The sequence below is a fragment of the Lemur catta genome, chromosome 1 (genome assembly GCF_020740605.2).
Source record: "Lemur catta isolate mLemCat1 chromosome 1, mLemCat1.pri, whole genome shotgun sequence".
NCBI classification, from domain to species: Eukaryota; Metazoa; Chordata; class Mammalia; order Primates; family Lemuridae; genus Lemur; species Lemur catta.
In genome coordinates, this window is record NC_059128.1 from 108,685,274 (window position 1) to 108,700,332 (window position 15,059).

Consider the following 15,059-nt stretch of genomic DNA (forward strand, 5'->3'; position numbering starts at 1 on the left):
AAGCCAACGCTGGACGGAGAGGAAGGAATCAGCCAAACTCAGATTTGGGGAAGAACATTTGAAACAGAGGGCACAGCCCGTGCAAAGGTCCTGGGGCAGGACCACACCTGGCGTGTTGGTGGCACAGCAAGGAGGCCCATGTGGTTGGACCAGAGTGAGGAGGGGGGAGAGGGAGGAGGGGAGGATGGGGAGGGGAGAGGGCAGGGCCTTGTGGACCTCAGAGAGGACTTGGGCTTCTATTCTGAAGGATGTGGGAGCCATGGAGGGCTGTGGGCAGAGGAGGGACGGAACCTGACTCAAGTTTTAAGTTTGTCAGCTGTGCAAAGGGAAGGATTTTTGTCCTTATTGGTCACTGGTACTAAACCTCCGCTTAGAACCATGCCCAACACATAGTAGGTGCTCAGAAAATATTTACCGAGGGGATGAATGAATAATACCTCCATTTGGGAGTGTGCGTTTGAGGACTAAGGTGCAGACCAGTAAACTCCACCAGGTACCCAGGCAGTAGCAGGCCAGGGCCTCCATCAAACCCAGAGCTGGACCTCTGAGGCCCCACCTCCACCAGGCCTATCGGAGGGAGGTCCCTGTGCCTGCGCCACGGCCACCTGTTTCCTCCTCCAGCTCTGATTAATGGCCAGGCAGCTCCATCCATCACACGCCAGCGCCTGGCTCTGCCCTGGAGGCCACGGGGCCCAGAGCTCATTTGTAACGGGGCCTTGAGGCCGGTCTCGGAAGGTTGGATACATGAGACGGATCCCCCGCCCCTCCATGGCCCCAGATGTGGCCCTGAGAACCCCAGGGGGAGGAGAGACCACGGGGTGGACACGTGGAGCCAGGAATAGGGGCCGGGTAGGGGACAGCAGCCACCCAGACAACATGACGTTCTGAAGGCCCAATTCCCTACAAATTAATCATATGGTCAAAACTGCTCCCTTCGGGGGGGAGCTGTGGGCTCTTCCTCTTCCTCCTCTGGGTTCTGTTCTTGCTGCCCCCCAAAGCCCCTCCTTGCAGTTGGTCCCGCCCTGGCTGCCCTCTCCGCACTGGCCTGCTGTCTCCTCCTTCTCTTCCTCCAATGAGACCACTTCTACCACCAGCTCTGGTGTCCCTTTGATGCTCTAAGCCAGAGATTCTCCCCTAGGGGTGATTCTGACCCCCAAAGGATACTTGGCGATGTTTGGGGACATCTGTGGTTGTCATGACTGGGGTGGGGGGGTGTTCCTGGTATTGGGAGGGTGGAGGCCAGGGACGCTGCTCAGCACCCTGCAGGGGCCCCACCCCAGAGAATGATCTGGGCCAGAATGTCAAGATAGCAGAGGCTGACTGAAAAGTAGTGCTCTACAACCCTCCATGGCTCCCTATGGAAGGAGCCAGAAAAAACCCCAGCTCCTCGGCCCAGGACTTAGGGCCCACATCATCTAGTCTCCTTGCCCTCTCTGGCCAGTGTTCCCACCATGGGCTGCCATCACGCACCCACCACCCCCAGAGCCACATCACATAGTAGTCAAAGGCCCAAATTCCTAGTATTAATCTGAACTCTGCAACTTACTCACTGTATGATTTTGGCCAAGTCACTTCAGCTCTGTGTGCCTGAGTCTCCTCATCTCTTAAATGATTATGGGCCAGGCACGGTGGCTCACGCCTATAATCCCAGCATGCTGGGAGGCCAAGGCAGGAGGATGGCTTGAGCTCAGGAGTTCAAGACCAGCCCGAGCAAGAGCAAGACCCCATCTTTACTTAAAATAGAAAAATTAGCCGGGTGTGGTGGTGGCACCTGTAGTCCCAGCTACTCTGGAGGCTGAGGCAGGAGGATCACTTGAGCCCAGGAGTTGGAGGCTACAGTGAGCTGTGATGACACCACTGCACTCCAGTATGGGCAACAGAGTGAGACCCTGTCTCAAAAAATAAAATAAATAAAATAGAGTGAGTCTGATGCCAGAACCTAAGGGTTAAAGTGCTTAAGGCAGAGCCTGGTGCATATTCAAAATATCCTCCCATACCTGTTGGTGGGTTTATTATTCATTATTTGGGTCACAATTCTGGGCTTCTCTGCATGCAGGGGGTGGGGGAAAAAACCCTGGTTTTCTGAAAATAACTATTTCACAATGACTTTCTCCTTCAAAGGCCTGGGTCCCTGTGGGTGGCCCAGCGCTGACCCCACCGTGCTGGAGGTACCTGTGCTTCCCCCACCAGCGTGGGGGCTTCTAGAATGGGAGTGTTTGGTCACTGAGGTGCCTCCCTAAGTAAATACTGGCAGGTGGCCTCCAGGAGGAAAGGGTGTCTGGTCCTCTTGGGGGTGGGGGTGGGAAGCCAGGGGACATGGGGGCAGAACTGGCTTCATGGGCATTCGAGGAATGCAGTCTCACAGGGCTCTGCACTCAAAGAAGGGCCCTGTGCTGGGTGACTAGCTCTGCTGTCACCATCTTGAAATCCCTCATCATTTTTAAGCAGGAGGGCCTGCACTTTCATTTTGCCCTGAGCCCAGAAAGTTCTGCAGCCCATTCGGACAGGGTGCTCCAATATGATCTTTGGGGGCTTGGATATTCCAGAGCCTGGCAAGAATACCATGGAACTTTCCAAGTCTGTTGCTCTTAACAGCATCGTGGCGTGGGGGTCAGGGCGACCCTGTATTTGCTCGGCTAATCCTGTCTTTATTTAACACGTTGATATGTTGTGCATCACAGACGCTTTTTATTTTTTGCATTCGTTTTCGTTTTTAAAAATATCACCTTAAAGTAGTACTTATCTCCATCCCTGGGGGGCTTTTGGGGGGTCCCGTAAATGGAGCTCATTCATCTCACCCCAGCTGTGGCCCCGCCCCGCCCAGGTGAGAAGACTAACACCTGAGGTCCAAAGAAGTTACATTCATTCATTGGGGGGGGAAGGCTGGGGAGTTGTTGGTGATGATGATGGTGACTGTGTATTTAGCACCTGCCTAAGGGGTGACCTTCAAGTAACAGCCTTATTCCAACAGCCTCTCAGGGGCCTATCTGTTCTCCGCATGGCAGAAAGAGGGAGACTTTCAAAGTCCCAGCCAGGGCATGTCCCTCCTCTGCCCGCAGCCCTCAGGGACTCCCACCTCACCCTGAGTAAAAGCCACAAGGGGTCCTGCATGACCTGCCCCCTTTACCAGCTACAGGCTTTGCAGGACCCAGTGCAAAACAAAACCACCAAGTCCCGAGTTCAAAAATGATGAACAATTTCAAAACACAACAGTAGAATATTAACCCAAGTGCAAAGCCTTCTGGGAGCTGTGCCCCGGGGCAAACGCCACAAACCCCAGGCCCTTTGCACTTGCTGCTCCTGCCTCTTTGAGGACATCTCTGTCCCATACCTCTCTGAGCTCACAGGCTGTCCTTCCTCAGGTCCTTTTTGGGGTCCAGGAGGCCCTCTCTGAATCTCCCTCCCCCTGGTTTAACCTTGCACCTCCCTGGGTACCCCCTGCCCTCACCCCTGCTTGTTTTTCCCCAAAGCTGTTACCATCATCTGACCCTCCCGTCTGGGGTTTGACTCCTGTATTTGTGTCTAGTGTGTCTCAAGGCACCCCCACAGCCACCCCATGGGCCTGGCACACAGTAGGCGCTCCATAAATGTGCGCTGCAGGAGCGGCTTCGTGAGGCAGGCGGTATGCCTGCTGTCTTTCTGCAGAAGAGGAAACTGAGGCTGAGCGAGAGCAGCCGCCCAGCCAGAGCCAAGGTCACACAGCATGTCCGTGGCACGCGTCCAGGTCGTGCCACGCCAGAGCCGGCGGTTTAGATGGCGGGTCTGCCGGGTGGGGTGGGGAGGGTGGTTTCTTTGACAGATGGAGAAACCGAGGCCCGGCCGGCTGCCAAGGCGCCCCCCGCCGGGAGGGGCCGCGGGGGGCGGGGGCGCGCCGTGCCAAGGTCACCGCGCCGGGCTGGCCCCGGGAGGCGGGCCGGGGTGGGGATCCGCAGGCCTCCCGGGCGCGCGCGCCCCCCCCTCGGCGGCGCGCACGGGGCTCGGGCGGCGGCGGCGGCGGCGGCAGCAGGTGGAGCCGGAGCCTCCGCAGCAGCCGAGCCGCGGCCACCCCGGCGGCGCCGCCATTAGACAATAGCAGCGGCGGCCGCGGGCGCGGGCGGCAGGCGGCGCGGAGGGCCGGGGAGGGGCCCGGGGCGCGCCGGGGCCGGGCGCGCGGGGAGGGGGCGCAGGAAGCGGGCGCGGCCGGGCGCGGGAGGCGGCGGCGGCTGCCCCGGGAGCTGCCGATCGGCGCCGGGACAAAGGCGCGGCCGCCCGGCGCCCCGAGCAGCCCGAGCCGGGGCGCACAGCCGAGGCGCAGCCCGCGCCCCCCGCCGCGATTGACATGATGTTTCCACAAAGCAGGCATTCGGTAAGCGGCGGCCGGCGCCCCCCCACCCGGGGCCGGGCCCTCCCCTCCCCCCCGCTCCCGCCCGGCGCCCCCACCCCAATCCGGCCCGTCCTCCCCCGCTCGGGCCCAGCGCAGCCCCTCCTGCCGCCCGCTCCCGGACACCCCCCCCACAGCGCCCGGTCCCCCGAGCTTCCGGGCCTGGAGCGCCCCCCCAACCTAGCTCCCGGCCTGCGTCCCCCCACCGAGACGGGCCGGGCCTCGGCCGGCCTTGGCCTCGGGCCTGGGGCGTCCCGGGAGCCCCGCCGGGCACCTCCAGCGCGGGGCAGCTTTCGGGGCCTGTTGTGGGGGGGATCCAGGGCGCACCCCACCCGGAAGAGCGCGGCCCCCAGGAAGGGCGCTGGGAATCTGGGGTGGCCTCCTCCTCGGGAGGTTTCAGGCGCTGAGAGAGACCCCTCCCCCCAAGGGGACTTTGCACGGAGGCCTCGCTGCACCCCAACTTGCAGAGGGGGCCTCTTCTAGGACGCGTTTCCACAGCCCCCACCCCGGCCGTTGGAGCACTTCGGGCGCTCGGATGTGCTGCCCCCCCCCCCCCGCGCGCGCTCTGGAGGGGCGGTAGAGGGCGCGCCCTGCCCCCCACCAAGGGCAGGCGTGGGGGTGGCGGGGGACGGGGCGGCTCCGGCGCACCCACCCCCCTCGGCTTCCCCCGGGAGAGGCGGGGGCAGGAAGCGGGGGCGGGGGCCGTGCCAGGGGCTGTAAACACCGGCCCAGGAAGTGGGGGGGTGGGGGGCGCTGCAGCTGCGCCGGCGGCTGCCTCCCTCCGTGGGCCCTGCAGGAGAAGGTGGGTGGCTGGACCCCCCGCTTGGCCCTGACCGCAGCTGCCCCCTCCCCACAGGGCTCCTCGCACCTACCCCAGCAACTCAAATTCACCACCTCCGACTCCTGCGACCGCATCAAAGACGAATTTCAGCTGCTGCAGGCTCAATATCACAGGTGAGCAGGACCCGAGGTGAGGGGTGGGTCCCCGTGCCCTGAGAAGCTGCGCCCCTTTCACTCCCCACCCCGGGTGCAGATGGCTAGACCAGGCCTGCAGGGGAAACGGTGGTCCCCCGCATGCACACACTTTCAAAAACGCACATCTAGAGTGTTTCATGCGCTGGCCCCTGCCCTGAGCAGTTTCCCCAGATTGGATCCATTAGGTCTTTCAAACAGTCCCATCTCCTGGATGAGAAAACTGAGGCACAGAAAGTTCAGTAATTTGCGCAAAGCCCCAACTGCATGGCTTCGGAGCCCCTCCCCATCCCCACTGAGTAAAAGACCTTCCCACAATCAGAGCGCGGGGAGGGACCCTCTACCTGCCCACCCCCAGGAGAGTAAATTCTGCAGCCCATCCCTCTCCCTCTGCCCTGGAGAAGGGGTTTCTAGCGTGGAGCAGATTGTCCGAGACGGCTGTTCCTCCAGAACCTAACCTCTGACCTTCCTGAAGGGCTTGCCGGTGCGGGATCTCAGGGGAAGGAAGAATTATTGTCCTTTTTTTTATGTCTAGAAAAACTTAACCCGGAGAGGGTAGGGATTTCCTCGGGGTGTCCATACAGCCAGGACGTGGCAAAACTGAACTGAGCTTTACACCCACTCTTCCTAGTTTAAAAATGCAGGTGATCAAGCACTGTGGTATGGAGGGGACACCTTGCCTGGGAACCTCAAGAAATCAGAGGCTGTGCCTAAATCCCAGTTGGCCCTTAGGCCATTCACAAACTGAAGCTTACCTACCCCATAAATGTTCAATGAAGGCTCCTGGGTTTTCTCCAAGAAGGGAGAATATCAGCTTTTGGAGGGTGGGGGTTGGGGGAATAGCATCTTGCTGTGTTCCCTGGCCTGGAGTGCAGGGGCATCATCACAGCTCACTGCAGCCTCCAACTCCTGGGCTCAAGCAATCCTCCTGCCTCAGCCTTCCCTGTAGCTGGGACTACAGGTGCTGCCACTGCACCCAATTTCTTTTTCTATTTTTTGTAGAGATGGGTCTGGCTATGTTGCCCAGGCTGGTCTTGAACTCCTGGCCTCAAGCGATCTTCCCACCTTGGCTTCCCAAAGTGCTGGGATTACAGGCGTGAGCCACCGTGTCTGGCTTGTTGTGCCCATTTTAAAAATGAGGAAACTGAGGCACTGACAGTTGAAGGCACTGGAGCCCGCTTCTCTGGCGGGCCCCAGAAACTTTGTTGGGGTCCCTGCTTGACTCTGCCCCCTTCATTGCGAGCCCAGAGCTGACCCCATTCTGTAGGGAAAGGATCAGATTGCTGTCACAGTGTCGTGTGACTTTGGCTGGGTTTTAGGGCCTCCATCCACTGGGTCTGGGCTTCCCACTGTCCAGTGAGAGTCCCTGCCACATTGGGGACACACACAGATTTTGCTGGCATTACAGGGCCTGGGTGGGTGGATAGTTCTATTTTTCAAGAAAGGACAGAAAATCCAGAGTTTAGGGTGAAACTTCCTGATTTTTTTTTTTAAAGAGATGGGGTCTCGCTCTGTCACCCAGGCTGGAGTGCAGTAGCATCATCATAGCTCCCAGCAGCCTCCAACTCCTGGGCTCAAGCGATCTTCTTGCCTCAGCCTCCCCGAGTAGCTGGCACTATAGGTGCAGCCACCGTGCCCAGCTAATTTTTTTATTTTTCATAGTGATGGGGTCTTCCTGTGTTGCCCAGGCTGGTCTCAAACTCCTGACCTCAAGTGATCCTCCTGCCTTGGCCTCCTGAAGCACTGGGATTACAGTTATCAGCCACTGCAGCCGGCCCTGATTTTTTTTTTTAATGGTGGCAGCAGATGTACATTTTTAAAGCAAATTAGCTAAAAGTTTGTAAGGCCCCAGGCTACCCCAACTGTGTCTCACTCCACTCTGGGGAGCACAATGCCAAGCTCCCGGGCGCAAGAAGACTTCACGAGCATTTATTGGGTGCTTACTGTATGCCAGGCACTGTTGTCAGAATTTTTCTGTATTCATTGGAATCCTCACCACCCTACCGTAGGAGGTTGGAATGGAACCAAGAAAGCCCAGAGAGGTAGAGGAGTTTGCCTAGAGTCACACAGCAAGGAAGGAGCAGGGCAGAGCTGTGCACCCAGGCCGTCTGGCTCTGTAGTGTTGGGGATGGGAGAGAGGGCAATGAAGCCACAGCCAGGTCCAAGGGGCCCCTGTGCTGGACTGGATAGAAAGAGATTTAAGGACAGAGTGTCCCTCGTACCCTGCCACCCTCCTGGGGGCCTTTGAGAAATGCCCACAGCTCATCCCTACTGGGAGCCCCAGAAAGAAGCTCCGGTGTCAGCCTCCTTGGCCCCCCAACATAGAAACGGGGAGCTGATGGTTTCTCACAGCTGTCGAAAGCAGGCAATTCGGGAGGACTGTGCTGGGCGGAGGCCCACCGTGAGGCTAGAACCCCTCGGGAAGTCCAGCCCAGAGCTGTCCCTGGCAGCCCCGCACCCTCTCAGGCTCTGCGCAATTTCTGTTTGGGTCTAGAGAATTGTTCCCCATGGTTGAGAGCTTGGGTTGCTTCTTGGCTGTGTGACCTTGAGCCAGTTACTCAACCTCTCTGGGCACCCATTACATCATCTGTAAAAGGAGACTGATGATGACGCTGGTGACCTCATCAGAGATCGCAAGAGGTGACGGGTTCTTCAGATCTCTCCTTGACTCAGGGTCGCCCTGATTTTAGTTATTTTGATTATATTTCTGCCCCCAGATTTGCAAGGCTGGTGTCGTGCTCCCCATTTGATACTGAGTCGCTCTCCCCAATTTGACTCTTACCAGCTCCCCTGGCCCCGGATTCAGTGTTTGCTACCCCCCACCGCCCCACGACAGAGTTTGTGGCTTGTCCGTCCAGGAAAGAGCTGATTTTGCCCTTGCCGGAGACTGTAGGTCCTCGGAGCCTCAGTTTCCCCCCTGCACGGCCTCAGCCTGGCCTCTGCCAATCTGTGTCACCCCCTCGTCTCCTCCTTGTGTTTTCTCAGCCTAAAGCTCGAGTGTGACAAGTTGGCCAGCGAGAAGTCGGAGATGCAGCGTCACTATGTGATGGTACAGTCACTCTGGGCCCCGAGAGCGGGTGGGCAGGGGACCCCAGACCCTCCTCCTGTGCAGGCAGCTGCTGCCTACGCCCCTGCACCCGGGCGGCCACCTCCCCCGGGAAGTGCGGGCATTCAGGGGCTGTTCTCCATTCAGCCAGGCCCCGCTGGGCCGAGCCTGCCCTGCTGGCCTGGCAGCCTGCCCAGGCAGTGGCCAAGGTGCCAAACCGCCGGGTTGCAGACTGGGCCCGCCAGGTCCCTGGCTGTCCTTGGCAGAGGAGGAGGCGGCACCGGCTGTGAAAGCCAACAGCCAGGAACTGACGTGGGGGAGCAGCCCCACCCCTGAGCTCTAGGCGTCCGTGCTCTTAACCCCTCCACACCCAAGCGTACACCCCGGGGGGCCCTGGCATGAGCCCTCCGTGTGTGTGTGTGTGTGTGTGTTTGTGTGTGTGTGTGTGTGTGTGTGTGTGTGTGTGTGTTGGGGGGGGTGCCAGCCAGCAGTTTCTGCATCAGAAACCCCCTGCCTTGCCCATCTCTCCCCGCCACACATTCACACCCCGGCTGGAAGAGGACTCAGCCCAGAGCCCAGGTCTCCCAGACTAGGGGGGATGCAGAACCAGACACTGACCCTCTCAGCCAGCAGGGTGGGGCTGGATTTAGAGACAGGGGGACCTGGGACTCCAGGGGGTAGGGGGCATTGCCCGAGAAAGACTGCATAGAGAAATGGGGCATTATGTCTGGGGTTTTGAAGAATGAGTAGGAGCCTGCTTGCCAGAGTGGAGGAAACCACGCAAAGACCTGGGAATGAAGTTGGCTTTTTCCCCCCAGGGGTGATGGGAAGACATGGGAGGGTTTAGAGCAGGGGAGGGGCAGGGTCAGACCTGGGGCTCCAGTGGCTGCTGGCCCCAGAGCTGGAGCCAGCAGGCTTTGTTTATTCTCAGTATTTATACCCAGGGAGGCCAACTTCCCAGAGTCTGGGCCCACCCACAGACAAGACATACAAAGACACGAGATTAGGGGCCCCAGAATGTGGTGCGGGGAGATGGGCAGGGGGTTGAGCCCCACCCACAGCCCCAGCGGCCCCCCGCCCCTGTCCTGTGCTTGCTGGGACTCTGTGTGCCTGTGTCCCTCCCTCCCTCGCTTTCTGCCTCCCTCCACCTGCCACTCCCTTCCTTTCCTGCCCTCTCAGCTGTCTCTTGCTGTCTCTCTCTCTGTCGCTCCGTGTCACTCCCCCATCTCTTTGTCTCTCGATGTCCCCCCAATGCTTCTGCTCCCCTCATGCTTCCCCACCCCCATCTCTCTCTCTCTGCCCGTACACAGTACTACGAGATGTCCTACGGCTTGAACATTGAGATGCACAAGCAGGTACGCCTGTTTCCCTCCTCCTCCTCCTCCTCCGGCCCCCCTTTGGAGGAACCCCCCAGGCAGGTAGCACCCGCCCCCTTGGCCACACACCAGGGCGGCCCTGTTGCCCCCTCTCTAGCTCCCTGCCTCTTGTTCCGGCTTCCTGGGATTTTTTTCCTCCCTGAATGGAAGGGGCAGAGACCTTCCCCACGACTTGCCGCCCCCACCTGTCCCTACATTTTCAGGGAGCGCTTACTACCCACGAGGCACTGCGTGTGGTCTTCCGGGAGGGGCTGAGCCCCGATTTGGTCCGCCCCCTGCACGCTGAGCTGCAGGCAGAGAGCCACAGCCACGGCTTTGGTGCCCTTGGGCCTGAAAAGGGCTTGGCTGACCCCTCCCCACCCGGCCCAGCCCCTCTTAGAGGGAACCCCCTGGGCGGGCAGGCCTCCCGGGGCTGGTCTGCACTTGCCACCCACCTGGGGACTGAAGCGTCTGTGTGTTCCAGGCTGAAATTGTCAAGAGGCTGAACGGGATTTGTGCCCAGGTCCTGCCCTACCTCTCCCAAGAGGTAAGAGCACTCCAGGGCACGGGCCTCCCCTCTCTGGACCCCCCAGACACCAACCCGGGCCTGTGCAGAAGAAACCCCAGGCCAGAGCAACCCCAGGGCGCCAGGGAGGTGGAGGGCGGGCCTCACCCCGCTGTGGAATTCCCAGCTCCAGTGAGTCATTTCATGGGTAAAAGACGTCAGATGCACCAGAACTGCACCCAGAACTTTTTCCCATCTTTCTCTTTTCGCCCTCCCGAGACGCACGCAGAGCTCTGCACGCTGCCTCGGACCTTGCACTAGGGTGTGCACACGTACACAGGCACAGATATGTCACGTACGCGCGGGGAGGTGCACGCAGACACACGGCGGTGCAAGCAGACGGATGCACAGATACACACGTGCACAAGGGACACGTGGACACACACACCCAGAGGGACCAGGCGGTAGCTTTTCCTCCCCTTCAGTGGGTTGACTCTGGGTGAGAGGCCTGCTCCTGCCCCGCCCCCCCAGCCAACCTCAGGCCATGGAAAGCCAGGCTCCTGTTCCCGTCAGGTTCACTCCTAAAAATCTGTCATGTCCTGTTTAATCCCTACTGTTACCATGGGATTTTTCGGATGCCTTACTTGCCCAGGGACAAGTCTAGAAGGCCATGGTGAAAGCCCCAGAGAAGAGGGTCCTTGGAGCCCTTCAGATCTAGACTTGGGCTTTCCTTTTACAACAGAGGCTTCCTAGGAGCCAAGGCACAAAGGGAGATTGGTGGATTCTAGCATCTGATGGCAAGAGAGTCAGACTTTCGGGGAGATCTGTGGAAGGAAACGCCCTGAGCCCTGGACTCATGCCTCAGCCCTGCCAGAAGTCACTGAGCCTTCCCAAGCTGCGAAAGGAGAAGGGCTTAGATTTTCACATCTCAGAGCCTAGTCTCTGAGCTCATAGGATCAGGACTTCCCTGTACAGTTGGTCATGTTGTGTACTGCACACAACCCACATTCCTTACCGAGTTGCAGGTGGCTTTGCACGTAGGATGGATCATGACCCAGGATTTCTCTCACACTCACCGAAAGACCTTTTCTTAAGTATCTGGCACCATTTGTTTCCAATTTGCCAGATGAAGAGACAGCCTTGGTGCAAGGAAGTGGCCAGAGCCAAGCGTTTTCTTTTGAGGCGGAGAGCCACTGCCAGAGGCAGGAGGCCCCTGCTTAGTAGTGGGGTTTCTGCTGGGCTTGGTGTCCCCGCCTCCCCCCCAGGATTAGGACAAATCACCTGCCTCTTCTCTCACCCCGCCCTTCCAGCACCAGCAGCAGGTCTTGGGAGCTATCGAGAGGGCCAAGCAGGTGACCGCGCCTGAGCTGAACTCCATCATCCGAGTAGGTCTGGGCACCTGCGCGGTGGGCGGGCGGGCAGGCCGGGGACAGGTGGGCCCGTGACAGCTGATGCTCCCCTTTCCCCGCCCTTGCAGCAGCAGCTCCAAGCCCACCAGCTGTCCCAGCTGCAGGCTCTGGCCCTGCCCCTGACCCCCTTGCCCGTGGGGCTGCAGCCACCTTCGCTGCCGGCAGTCAGCGCGGGCACCGGCCTCCTCTCGCTGTCTGCGCTGGGCTCCCAGGCCCACCTCTCCAAGGAAGACAAGAACGGGCACGACGGGGACACCCACCAGGAGGATGACGGGGAGAAGTCGGATTAGCAGGCGGCCGGGACGGGGAGGGTCGGGGAGGTGGGGGGAACAGAGGGGACACCGAGGCACGGAGGGAAAGGAATGTTTAGCGCGAGGCAGTATAGCTCGGGATTGGCTCAGCTCCGTAGTATTTATGGTGGCCGCCCACTGGGGCTCTGGGGCTACCTCCTAGCTTTGTTCCTGTCCCCCAAGTCCCGGCCCCCTCCCTCCTCCTCTGCAGCCCGAATAGGTGAACGGATACCTGCTCGTGACATAGATGAGGCAAGCTAAGGCCTGGAGGGGCACAGGGAGACTAGGTCAGAAAGGAGCAAAACCTAAAGAAGTCCAACACCCCTGGCACGTCCCCTGTTCCGAACACGTGTACCGGTAGTCTGCTCGCTGGGCCCCCCGGGGCACACGCCACAGCTCCCGCCCTGGCACTGCATGCAAACACAATGCTAGCTGCCCCCTCCCCATCCTGGGCACCCACAGTGTCCCCCCTGGGTCCCGGACCTGCTCCCACCTCCACCTCCTGCCCTGCTCACCACCCCCGCTAGTTCCAGATACCCCCGTGCCCACCCGGTCCTCTCTCGCCCAAGAAAGAGGGGGGCAAGCTTAGCTGGGACAAGCCGGGTGGGGGCGGGTGACCCAGGACTTTCCCTTCTCCCCTTCCCAAAATAAAGATGAGGGTACTAAAGTTGTCTTGGTTTTTTTTTTTTTAATTTTTTATTATTTTTTTCTTTTTCCAGTATATTAGCTTGTCTTTTAAGAAAGGGGATATTAAAACAAACAAAAAAAAATGTTTAAAAAAAAAAGCAACAGCCACACCTGTGTCTGTATATAGTCAGCTTTTGTTGTGCTCATTCGTTTGATCTCTGCAGAGACGTGAACAATGCTGTATTGAGGGTGGGCTTAGCTGTGCCTTTCAAATAAAGATGGGAGAAGGTTCAGAAATGTGTTCTGTCTCTGTCTCGGGGTGGGGGGGGTTCCTTCCATCCAAGACACCCTTTGTTGCGGGCTGGGACATCAGCAAGAGTCCTAGGTGAGTCAGGTTTCTGTGTGTGGTTCATCTCCCTCCTATGGCTAGCCCAGAGAGGGTGAGCTGGAGACGTGGGGTCACACAGCATTGCCCAGGTGCTGGAGGTGTAGCCAGCCATTTGATGGGTTGGCAGAGGGGCTCAGAAAGAGAAAGGGGTCACTGAGCAAATAAGTGACAGGGCTGGTTTCCATGCCCCAGGCCACACAGCTCCCAAACCACATCCTTTGCCCTTTGAGAATGCCCAACTCCCTGCCCTCCCATATCCTTTTCAGAGGTCAGAGAACCCAGACCCCCAGCTGAGCCTGGGTCCTCCCAAGGGATAGCCTGAAGTCCCCCCACAATGGCCTTACTCCACTGGGCCATCCCTGAGGACGCTGGAAAGAAAATGGGTGCCCCCCATCCCCCCCATCTTGATCTTAGTCCTTTGCTACTCTGGGACTTGGGCCAAGGGGACCTTGGGCTGCCCACCCAGGGACAGGGAGGTGGTTGTCCCTGCTTTGTAAGGGCTGCCGAGCATAGGCGTCCCAACCTCAGGGAGCTGGGAGGGGAAGTGGTAAGACAGCAGACCTCAGGGAAAATGTCTTGTGTCCCCAAGGAGAGAATGAGGGGTCAGGGGACAGGGCTGGGTCCCACCCCTCCCCCACTGCAGCCACAGCACCTCTCAACATTCCCCACATGATGAGGTCACTCCCGCCTGACGTTTATCCTCGTGAACCCCAAACTCACCTACCCACACCAACTTGGCACTGAAACTGTTACGTCTACTTCCGAAAGCTGTTCGGCACCCCACGGGCCAACTCCCCTCCTGGAGACATCCCCCGACAGAACTGTCACACGAGTCCACCGCAAAGACCTGAATGAGAGTGTTCAGAGTCACCATAACTAGTCAAGATTGCCCCTAAACAGATCAACTGTGACACAGTGTCACCGAGGGATACTACACAGCCATGAAAAGGAACAGGCTACTACAGCTATGCCCAACAGCACAACGCGTCTCCCACAGGACGTGGAATGGCACAAACGAGTGCAGAGCACGTGTGGTTCCATTTATACAAAGGACAAACACAGGCCCGAGTGACCTGTGGTGTCAGACTTCATGGAGTTATGCTTGGGGAGGAGGGACAAGAAAGGCTGCTAATGGGGTGTGTCACGTTTTGTTCCCCGCCTTGGGAACTGATTCTGTGAGTGTGTTCACTTGGTGACAATTCATCACGTTGTCCACTTACAGTCTGTGTGTTCTTCTGTTATATTTCACACTACAAAATGATTTAAAAAAAGAGATTAAGGCCGGGTGCGGAGGCTCACGCCTGTAATCCTAGCACTCTGGGAAGCTGAGGTGGGAGGATCGCTTGAGCTCAGGAGTTTGAGACCAGCCTGAGCAACATAGTGAGACCCCGTCTATACAAAATACAGAAAATTAGCCGGGCATGGTGGCACCTGTAGTCTCAGCTACTCGGGAGGCTGAGGCAGGAGGATCACTCGACGAGCCCTGGAGTTGGAGGCTGCAGTGAGCTATGATGGTGCCACTGCGCTCTAGCCTAGGAGACAAAGTGAGACCCTGTCTCAAAATATAAAAAAAAAAGGATTAGCTTTGGCTCCCACAACTCTTGGAATAAATTCTAAATTCTTCACCTAGGCCTACAAGACCCAACCACTCATCCAATCATTCCAACTCAGTGGTTGCAGCCACGTTTAAACATCTTTCAGTTCCTCGCCCTAGGCCTTTGCACATGCTGTTCCCTCTGCCTGGAACAGTGTTCTCTTTTTTTCCCCCCTCCCCACTATTCTAATCCATCAAGACTCCCTCAAAGTCTCTTTTCTGAAGGCCTCCTCCAAAGCAAGGTGGGTTCCATGACACCCTTCCCCCAGGTCCCACACAAATTCCCTGAGTCTAAACAGAACAGCGGCTATTACTGATGGATGAACGGTCCCGTGACAGTTCCAGGCATGGGGCCTATGGCACAGGTTTCTTTTCTTTTCTTTTTTAATGTAGAGACAGGGTCTGGCTGTGTTGCCCAGGCTGGTCTCCAACTCCTGACTTCAAGATCCTTCCCCCTTAGTATCCCAGAGTGCTGGGATTACAGGCATGAGCCACCTCGACCGGCCTCCAGCA

The 15,059-nt window shown here is 58.4% G+C and overlaps 1 protein-coding gene across 1 annotated transcript; it reads left to right on the forward strand.

Annotated features, from left to right (window-relative positions):
- The first annotated feature begins 4,126 nt into the window (after window positions 1-4,126).
- TLE5 (TLE family member 5, transcriptional modulator) lies at window positions 4,127-12,604 on the forward strand. Its single transcript, XM_045544667.1, has 7 exons — window positions 4,127-4,345; window positions 5,217-5,314; window positions 8,318-8,381; window positions 9,689-9,733; window positions 10,218-10,280; window positions 11,549-11,623; window positions 11,716-12,604. Exons 1-7 carry the CDS (start codon window positions 4,319-4,321, stop codon window positions 11,935-11,937), a joined length of 594 nt encoding a protein of 197 aa, XP_045400623.1. The 5' UTR covers window positions 4,127-4,318; the 3' UTR covers window positions 11,938-12,604.
- The last annotated feature ends 2,455 nt before the right edge of the window (window positions 12,605-15,059 follow it).